This window comes from Triticum aestivum, chromosome 5D (genome assembly GCF_018294505.1).
Source record: "Triticum aestivum cultivar Chinese Spring chromosome 5D, IWGSC CS RefSeq v2.1, whole genome shotgun sequence".
In the NCBI taxonomy this organism is placed as follows: domain Eukaryota; kingdom Viridiplantae; phylum Streptophyta; class Magnoliopsida; order Poales; family Poaceae; genus Triticum; species Triticum aestivum.
Genome location: NC_057808.1, coordinates 472882354 through 472892786, shown reverse-complemented (window position 1 = coordinate 472892786; position 10433 = coordinate 472882354). Strand labels below are relative to the sequence as shown.

The window sequence follows — 10433 nt, the reverse complement described above, 5'->3', positions numbered from 1 at the left end:
CTTGTTTTGGGGGGTTAAAAATAAATTGCTCCGTTGCCCCCATGTTCTGAAAATCTGTTTTAGGAAATGAGTTCAATCCAAACGTATGTCGCTGGCTGCCGATGGGTAAACCTGAACATGTGAAGCAGAGATATGCTCTCCTGAATTCGACTTGGTGTGCTGCCATAGGGTTCAGGAACACAACAAAAACATGATGCACAGAGTGGCAATGATCAATTATCTGACGCACATTTCGGTGCTTCATATCGGCTTTGCAAGAGCAGATCCGGCGTATAACAGTCTACTAAATAGCAATTATAGAGCTAGGCTTTGAGAAGGTACTCTCAACGGTCAACCCAATCCTTAAACAGAAGCATCATGTATAGAGGAACATTCAGCACGGCGATAATGGCAACCGACTGAACGACACGGAACAGCCTCTGGAGGACCGTCCTTATTTTCCATTTGCTCGGGCGAGGCGCCTTCCCTCCATCTTCTGGCGCCGTTTCAGATCCCATCTCAACATGAACGGATGATGAATCAGGTTCAGGTTGGTGCTTTCTCGCAGTTGGCCTTGCCACAACATTTCCTCTGCCATGAATATTAGAGATCTTTCAGTTATTATTTGTAGAAGCACCAGGCAAGTTTCTGTTCGACAAAGTACCTGAAAGCATTACCCAAAACAAAAATACACACGTACCGTCCTGTAGTTTTGGAGTCTGCGTTAGTGATGGGGGGCCTTGCCACTGCTTTTTTAACCAGGTGCATGGATCCCTCTGCATCCCAAACCATTTCATATTCGCCATCTTCCGTGTCATCTTTTTCTTTGCTTCTTGGAAACAGGTCAGCACCCGCCGAACTCATGAAGCTCACAAATGCGTTCACGTAGGGAAGAGAGCTTAGACCATTTGTTGGCCAAAACATCAGCAGAAGGACGGTAAGCACAAACTGAAAGATATACCTGCAGAAACAGCAGACACAAACAAACTTGTCAAACAATTCAGTTGTACATCTCTTGCAATATAAGCAAAAGAATCAGCAGGCGCCTGCTAGAAGCATTACCAGATATAGATATGAGTTTGTTTAGGCAGGAAGCAAAGATTCGTCAGAACCTCCTGACTAGAATCAGTAGAATTTTGGGGCCCAGCAGATAGCAGCATAAAAGATGGATACAGATTTCCTTGCTGCCAGCTTATTGTCCCAAGGGTGTGCTGTTGTGGCATTAACAGCGCCATTAGATGCAACGCGTGGTACATGCAGCAACAAGATAACTTAAAACTTTTGTTACCTCCATTACTGGCCCAAAAGGAGTGGAGTGGACAACTGTGCACTGGTCGTGGTCATGCCCTGAGAGCACAAGAATCTGCAGACCAGTCAAGATATTTTCAGATGTGACTCAAAAATCTCCAGAAATTGCAAAAGAAGCTTACCGGCTTCAGCAACCCTAGCAAAAGATCGGAAGTCTGTTTGCTTAGATAATTCTGATACCTGCATAAAAGAACTAATGTTAATTGTATATGCCTTTGCCCTATGTTAACACATGGAGAAACTTCGGTTAGGCAGCGGTTTGGACTGGTTTAACCAAAAGTAATTTTCAAGAGAACACATAGGGAAACACTCAACCAGGAAAATTTGAAAGAACTTTGGGTGCACAGCTAATCACATAGCAATTCTTTTACCAAGAAAAATATTGACAAGGAGTTCCCAAAACAAACTAATACTTGAGAGAGTTCAGTGACATATACCAGACGGAGTGTTCAATGATCCTAAGTTTACCAGTCAAATTATCACAATGTTTACATGCTATGTTAGTCAAAAGCAGGAAACAGCAATACTTGAGGAAGGACATACTTGATTCCTTGGTCCATAGCAGCACTATATATCCTCTGGAAATGGAAGAGAATAGAACCAATCAGCTACAAAAATATGTGGTTGGTCGAATAGCTTGCAGAAATCCAAGCACAAACGTGTTGCAACTTGCAGAATAAATTAGTGGATAGGCTGGGGCACTGATGCTACATATGAAACAGAAATATCTTCACTGTATATGAACAAAAAATCATAGGAAGGTACATAAATTCCTTTTTACTTTTAATTAGCAGGGGAAAACACTTTTGAGAGAACATACCTGATTTATAGCAGGTGAAGAACGATGTGGGCCACACGGAGTATTGTCAGGTCGGTACAGGGGAATGTGCGTTAGTAGAATTTTTGGATTTGATTCATTGCCTTAAAGAAGATATAAAAGTAGTCAATTGTCTGATAGTAACTGTAACACTACGCATAATCGTCTATTCAATGCCATACCAGCTGATAGTGTTTTGATGAACTCCCAAGAAGAGGATCTTTCTTTGCTCTGTGTGGCTCCTCCTGAACAGATACTAACAACTCTTTAGCTATACAAAGCAGAAGCATGAAAGGGGGCTACAAAACAATTTACTCTTATTCAAGAACCAAAATCTGGAGTCTATTGCACTACTGATGTACGATTCCTTTGTAGTGCACTGAAGCACATATACAATACAAAACTTTGGAGGCGCTGTAGCATACCATCAAGAGTTTGAGCATCAACAACAACAAAGTCCACCTTCCCAGACAAAAATTGGAAGTTTCTTGGTCCAAATTCTTTTTCGTATCGACTGATAACCTACAAGAAAAGAATAGCAAACTTGTAGGTTGTAGTATGTCAACAATGTATGTTCTCATATATTCTATGCAGTCACAATAATGTTATTACTACATAAATTTGAGAAAAAACTGTAGGCCCAAGATATAACATGTTAATATAGAAACAACATTTACAAGAGAAAGAGACCAGGAATGTACAGCAACTATTTACAAGCCAGCAATCTAGGCAAATCAAAGGTTGAAAGAGAACCAGCGCAGTTTCAAAGAATATTCATATACTACTACTCCCTCCGATCCAAATTATAAAGTTGTACTAAAGACGCGACAATTAATTTGGATCGGAGGGACTACCTAAATCTAAAAGATGAAAAGAGGGACTTCTTTTTATAGAGATGAATCCAAGACTAAGGCTAGGGACATTGTCAAACGTTTGAGCATTCCATTGTTTCCAAATGTGCCATGTTTGACATGATGAAAATATCCATGAAGGTCGTTTTGAAAAATATTACGTCCATGGATCATTTCTACTCCAGAATTGTAATTGTCGCCCCACTATAAGTCAAGCTTATGCTCGCAGGCAAGGCTGGAAGGCAATCAAAGAATAGGTGAACTCACGTTTCATGCGTGCCATTGTTGCCAATAGCGCAGAAAGAGTTTTTCAACATGTTGATGTTTCCTTTGGATGAGTACATCTCGGATGTGTTTAAACGAGCACTGGAAAATGTGTTGTAGCGAACGATGCAAGAAGAGTCTACAAAAATGTTGATGTTCCTTCACATGAGGATGTCTCTGGTGTTAGACGATCACTTAAGTAACAAAGAAAGAACTTCCAGATTCAGGCACACTTGCATTTCCAGATCATCGCAGGTAAGGGGGTAAGCTGAGTTGCAAAAGATATGTGCTTCCAATTGGTATTTCTTGAAGCTTCTCAAGCTTCTTCGTAACTATAAATATCAGGTGGAAAGTATTGAATACAAAATATGTTTATCTGTAATTTCAGTCAAGACATGTGGTCTGTAAACCTAAATCTGAGAAATAATTCCAAGTCAAACGGGGCAGGCTGAGTGTTTTGAAAAGTATGCTCATAGCATTTCTTGAAGCTCGTCAAGCTACTACATCAGGTCGAATGTATTGTATATAAATCTGTTTATCTATGTAGTTCCAGTTATGGATGTGGACAGTAAATCCAAATTTGACAAATAATTGCAAGTTTACAAAAGCAAAAAAACATTACAAATGTAAATGCCTTTAAGTAACTATACAGTAAAGACACTAAGAGCAGAGAGGTCAAACATGAATAGGGTGCAATAGCATGTTATGAATACCCATTCAACAAGACCAGAAACCCACCAAGAGCAATTACTGAAAAATGAAGATCCAACACAAGAAGCTCACAACACCTATCAACTAAAAAAAATCCAGATCATTGGCTATGTCCTTGATGACAATGATGAGAGAGCAAATTCATGCCAAAAAACAGTGAAAGCAAAAGGTTGCACCGCGTCTGAAAGGATGTGGGTAACCAAAAAATGAGAATAGTGTGAAAATAATCTTCAACTTGAGGTGGGCTAATTTTATCTAGAGGTTGATAACTGATATATCAGTGCATGGCCATAAACTTGTTACAGGGCCATCCGGCAAAAGAACATCACAACCATGCATTGGTAACCAGAGTAAATTACAGAAAACACAATACTGTGGGTACTTTTGATCCCTCCACGCACACACAGGGAACACACACACACATCCACCGTGAAATAGCTAAAGTTCTTCACGGTTGCCTGATTATTTCCTTGTTCAAAGCAGCAACCTAAGACTCTTTATTAAAGCTGTTGTTTATGCTCTGTAGCACTGTCACCAAAATACGAATCTGTATATATCTCTAAAAGTAAGAACAAACAACATGAACTTACTTTACCCCTGGAGGGAAGATAGAATAACTGTTCTTCTAATTCTTGCTTGCTTTATTCCTCATATGGGTCCTACTTATGAGGGGGCTAGCAATCGAATATAAGTAACAAATCATAGATCTTATCTCTAATTAGATTAAGGCCAAAGCTAAAAGATATCTTCCTAGTTTTACAGATAGACTACCTAACATAGAGATTGGGGATCGCATGCCATAAATGGAAGCTTCCATGGTGGGGCCATGTACTTCCGTACATAACATCATACCCCTCCTTGGCATGCAGCTCATCCTTGAGCCGCGAGGAGGTGGCCACGTTTACAGTCCAAGGAAGCACCAAACTGAAGATAATACATGACGTAGCTGCACCTCATAGTAAAGACAAAGAATGCATCCCTCAATAATTTTGGGAGACATGCAGCGCACCAAAAACTTCCGTTCAGCAGCTTAGGGAAAAAAGTTGGAATTTTTGCATCAGAGAATTGAATTCGTGAACAAGGCAAAAAATTATTAGCTGGCGATGGCAAGCAGCTCATCCATGGAAACAATATTTTCATAAAGGGAACAATGACTTGAGATTTGAGAAAAATGTAAATATACAAATGGAAGTCACGAGAAGGAGGCAATGATAGTCAATCACCTCAGGATGAACCGAGTGAAATGCTGAGTAACCAATATCATGATTTCCTGACAGATAGTAGATTGGGACATGTGGATTTGTTCTCTGTTCGCTCATGCTGAATATATGCTTAAATCGAAATAGAGAATCCTGCCACCTGAAAGTTTTTAAACATAAATTAGGAAAAAAAGATAAAGTGGAACCTAGAACCCTTTGATGATTTTGTGGGAAATATGGCATAACTTGTAAACCACAATGGCAACAACGAAGGTACAGTGGTAAAAGCAATGAATCGGAAAGCAGAGAACGAGGACTGGAAGTTTTTATTTATTCATTTATGAGAAGCGATATGGACACTTGAGATGAAATATAATTAGGACCAATAAGGTGTCTTGAAAATTATTTTCCTGTTGATATATTTTATTGCATATTCAGTCATATCAATTTATATAACACCATCATCCTCTAAAGCACATACAAACAAACAATTGTGGTTTCTAACCAACAAGGTACAGAACGACCAGCTGGCATCAGATGGAATGTTGAAAAAGCAAACGTGTTGCATTATTTAGAAGGCAAAAAAGAATTCAGCACCCGTGCCTTACTCTTCATCCGAAAGATATGTGCCCCCATCAAAATAGTCACCGAGAAATAAGACGACATCAGGCTTGAATGGCAGTACCACAGACTGGAAGGATCTTCTCATGTTCAAATCTGTGAAGAACTCTGCAGCTTGCAGCGCAACTGACCCTGGTGGTAGACTAAGGGAGGTTCTGTCCATAAGCTACAAGGGAAAACCTTTCAGAAGGGAGCAACATATACTCGAACATATTTTGTACTACTATGTACTACTACTGCTTTGGGTTTATCGGCACAATTACATGATGTGATGTTAGAAGGGAAACTGACCTGTGGATCAGCAATGACGGCAACCTTGACATGGTTACTCTGCACAACAAGTGGTAGATATGGTAATAAGGTAAAGGTGCAAACTTGGGCTAGTGTCAAATAATAAGCGGTAGAAATGCAAGTTTCACTGCCTAGCATGACTTGGACGAGATGAAGGTCGAATTAGCATTTTGGTCAGGATTGGGAGGGCTCCAAGCTGCTAGAGATGCTCTTACCCCGTCCCAATCCAGACTCTCAAAAAAGCAACTTAATGTCTAAACCGAATCGACGGCATTTATTACTGACCGGCGATGGGGAGGAAGAGGATGCGGATGGCCAGGAGCAGGAGAGGTGGGCGGCCCAGTAGGCGCCCATCTCGCCGTAGAGCAGCGCCGCCACCCACGCCGCGCACAGCAGCAGAGTCAGCCGCGTCGCGCTCTGCATCGTCCCCCGGCGAGGTGGCTTACTGCACCACGGCCCACGGGAGGGAGGAGCAGCGCCGTTGCAGTCGAGATCTAAAGCTCCACCCTCCGGCCCTGTGAGGCCCCGGCAGGGATCTCGCGGTGGCAATGGCGATTCTAGGGTTCTAGAGAGGAATTGGGATGACTTGGTCAAGAAGTGCCGAGAGAAAGGAGAGAATACTTGCGATGCGGAGGTCAACTCGTTCGATAATTGTGCCGATGTCACGCTGGTTTTGAGAAAATCACACGAATAGCATTTTTTTACTCGGAAAAAATAGTCATTCAACTTACTGGCGTGCAGTACACTGTAATGGCTACTCTAAGAGCAGGGGGCGAGCCGGCGCTAGATCGCCCCTGGGGTTCGGTTTGCTCCCAGTCACGCGCCCACGGTCGCCACTGGTTCGACGAACTTCGTTTCAATTCTTTTGCAAACTCGGGGACGTTCGGCCAATTTTTGACGAAATTTGTACAAAAACTTAAAATCATGCATGAACTAACTTAAAAACGAACTAAAAGCCTAGCCGCTGCCGCCACCGTCGCCGCCGCTGCCGTCTACATGCCGAGAAGCCTGTAGAAGCGGGTGTAGTCGCCGTCGTCGTCGTCGTTGCCGCGCGCCTCACCTGCGGCGTGCCTGCTGCATCCCTCGTCGGGGTCGCCGACAGCGCTTGACGGCCTGGCCTCGCCCTCGTCGTCGCTGTCGATGATGATAACGCCGCCCTCCTCGGCGACACGGCGACGCTCCTCGGCGCGGCTACGGGCCTGGGTCTCCAGGTACGCCCGACGCTGGCGGCGCACCTGCTCGCGGACGTAGTCCTCCCTCGCCCATTTGAGGGCGGACTCGTCGTCGGGGGCCACCATGCCGGCGTGCTCCGGCTTCACGGGAAGCATGTCCGGCTCGGGCTTCGGCCGGACCAGGCGGAGGGAGCGCCTCGTCGGTGCAGTCGCAGGCGAGGGCTCGTTGATGACGAGGGCGCCGCTGCGAGCACGACGCCCGAGCGGTGTCTCCTCCGGCTCGGGCTTGACGGGACGGAGGGCCGGCGAGCCGGAGCCCGACGACGAGGACGACCCCGGCTCCATTCGCCGCGGCATCCAGGAACTGCCGCATCGACGAGAGAAGGAGGGCCGCGTCGGGTACTCCAGCCGCGGCACATTGCCGGTCTCGATGTGGTCGAGGACGGCGTCGAGTGTGCGGCCGGGGACGCCCCACCACTCGCGCCGTCCTTCGGAGTTGTGGCGGCCGCGGGGGACGATGCTGTTGACGGAGGCGATCTGCTCCTCGCGGCGGTGCTGGAAGTACATCGTCCACAGCGTTTCGCTGTCGGGCGCGTACCTCGGCTCGTTCCGCTGCTCCTCCGTCAACGAGGAGCGGATGCGGGCGATCTCCGCCCGCCGTGCCGCCCCTTCGGGCACCGGCGGCACCGGGACGCCGCCGGCCCTCAGTCTCCACGAGCCAGGCATGCGCATGTCGGGGGGCGCCGGGTACTCGGCCTTGTACAGAAGGCGCGCCTCCGGCTCCTGGAGGTGTCGGCGGCCGAAGCTGTTCGCCGCTGCGCCCTCGGCTGGGTATCTCTCCGCCATGGTTTCGCTCGTCGGTGGGCAGGGGAGTGGTGGGAGAGCTCGCCCGCGGGGAAAAGGCTTTCACTGGAGGTAGAGGGGGAGGCTGTGGCGCTCACCGGCGGGGAGGGCGCCTTTTATAGCCGAAGCGGGGTGGCCGGGGGCGGCATGCGGGCGGACGCGTGGCGCATGCGGGCGGACGCGTGGCGCATGCGGGCGGGACACGCGTCGGCGGCGTCTTCACTGCGCCGCCCGTGAGGCATCAATGGAGGGCGACCGGCGCGGCAGGGCGACAGCCTTCGCATTGATTCCCGCGGGAACCGGGGCGATGAGGTCGACGAAGCGGCTGTCTCGCTGACTCGGCGGGCCCGCGGCTGTTTCGCGCCAAAACACTCGCCCCGGCGCCCCCGGGCGCCCTCGGCGCGTCGGGTTCGACCTGGGTCTGCCGGCGCTGATTTCGGCCCAAGCCGGCGAAAAACGGACTCCTGGGGGCGCGACTGGGCCGTTTTTTCGGCGCCGACGCAAAAAAATCGCCTGGGAGGCCGTTCTGGGGGCGCGGCTGGAGATGCTCTAATGGCGCGACCCATTTTGCTCCATCCGCGTCCGTCTCCAGCAGATCTGGTAAACTGCCGTCCTGCAAATTCATTTATGGTATTCCGTAAATTAAATTTGCAGGACGACAAACGGATCAGCAGAATACATCCCGTAAACATCGCCGGAGTTCTTACTTGATTTTCAAACTAATAGTTCACGTCATTTTAAACATCCTGGATTTCCACGAACATAGTTCCCATCTTTTTATCCTTAGTACCAACGATACATACGTGTCGGTTTCCTTTCTGTCACTGGGATCAAGCACCGTAAGATCGAACCCACTACCGGGCACCTCTTCCCATTGCAAGATAAATAGATCAAGTTGGCCAAACAAAACCCAAATATCGGAGAAGAAATACGAGGCTATAAGAGCTCATGCATATAAGAGATCAAAGAAACTCAAATAACTTTCATGGATATAAAAAGATATAACTGATCATAAACTCGAAGTTCATCAGATCCCAACAAACACACCGCAAAAAGAGTTACATCATATGGATCTCCAAGAGACCATTGTATTGAGAATCAAAAGAGAGAGAGAGAGAGAGAGAGAGAGAGAGAGAGAAAGCCATCTAGCTACTAACTACGGACCCGAAGGTCTACAAAGAACTACTCACGCATCATCGGAGAGGCACCAATGAAAGTGGTCAACCCTCCGTGATGGTGTCTAGATTGGATCTGGTGGTTCTGGACTCTGCGGTGGCTGGATGAATATTTCGTCGACTCCCCTAGGGTTTCTGGATTTTTGGGGTATTTATAGAGCAAAGAGGCGGTCCGGGGGGCACCCGAGGTGGGCACAACCCACCAGGGCACGCCAGGGCCTCCTGGCGCACCCTGGTGGGTTGTCCCCTCCTCGATACTCCCCCCAGGTGCAACCAGGGCCCAACTTCTTCCTTCTGGCCCATAAAAATTCTCCGTAAAGTTTCGGGGCATTTTGACTCCGTTTGGTATTGATTTCCTGCAATGTAAAAAACATGGAAAAAACAGCAACTGGCACTTGGCACTATGTCAATAGGTTAGTACCAAAAAAAGATATAAAATGATTATAAAACATCCAAGATTGATAATAAAACAACATGGAACAATCAAAAATTATAGATACGTTGGAGACGTATCAGCATCCCCAAGCTTAACTCCTGCTCGTCCTCGAGTAGGTAAGTGATAAAAACAGAATTTTTGATGTGGAGTGTTGTCTATCATGTCATATCATATTCTTTTCTTTATAGCATGGACATTTGGACTTTTATGTGATTCAAAGCAATAGCCTAATTTTGACATAATAATTTAGATACTCAAGCATATCAACAAGCAACCATGTCTTTCAAAATATCACCGCTAAAATAAGTTATCCCTAGCCCATCATGCTCAAACATTGATCCATTCATGAAACACACTTGAATATTAACTACACACAATACTTAAGCATGATCATATTGCCTCCTAGTTGGTGCTTTTGTAAGAGAAGATGGAGACTCAAATTCAAAATAAAAATTGCATAAAGTAAAAGAAAGGCCCTTCGCAGAGGGAAGTAGGGATTTGTAGAGGTGCCAGAGCTCAAAGCGAAAAATTAGAGATAAAAGCATTTTGGGAGGTGTATCCATCCCACCAACGAAAATGACATCGAGCTACGAACACTTTCCATGCTAGATATGCCATAGGCGGTTCCCAAACAGGAAATAAAGTTTATTCCTTTTTCCACCATTCTTTCACTTTCCATGGCTAGCCGTATCCACGGGTGCGTTCCATACCAACACTTTCCAAGGAATTTATTATTTGACAACATAAAGTAAATTCATTTTTGCAT

The 10433-nt window shown here is 46.2% G+C and overlaps 1 protein-coding gene across 1 annotated transcript; it reads right to left on the bottom strand.

Moving 5' to 3' along the window:
• Positions 1 to 216: 216 nt before the first annotated feature.
• LOC123122894 (uncharacterized protein C630.12) lies at positions 217 to 6695 on the bottom strand. Its single transcript, XM_044543268.1, has 13 exons — positions 6327 to 6695; positions 6042 to 6080; positions 5738 to 5916; positions 5154 to 5289; positions 2530 to 2626; positions 2287 to 2349; positions 2108 to 2208; positions 1831 to 1865; positions 1410 to 1467; positions 1268 to 1342; positions 1042 to 1190; positions 680 to 940; positions 217 to 570 (listed from the first exon to the last, which is right to left on the bottom strand). The coding sequence occupies exons 1-13, from the start codon at positions 6462 to 6464 to the stop codon at positions 324 to 326; spliced, it is 1578 nt and encodes a 525-aa protein (XP_044399203.1). The 5' UTR covers positions 6465 to 6695; the 3' UTR covers positions 217 to 323.
• Positions 6696 to 10433: the final 3738 nt, after the last annotated feature.

Coding starts and splice junctions, on each gene's coding strand:
- LOC123122894 (XM_044543268.1), bottom strand. CDS start 6,464: ATGCAGAGCGCGACGCGGCTGACTCTGCTGCTGTGCGCGGCGTGGGTG. Junction 6,081..6,326: donor CCTCTTCCTCCCCATCGCCG/GTCAGTAATAAA, acceptor CTTGTTGTGCAG/AGTAACCATGTCAAGGTTGC. Junction 941..1,041: donor CAAACTCATATCTATATCTG/GTAATGCTTCTA, acceptor CTGTTTCTGCAG/GTATATCTTTCAGTTTGTGC.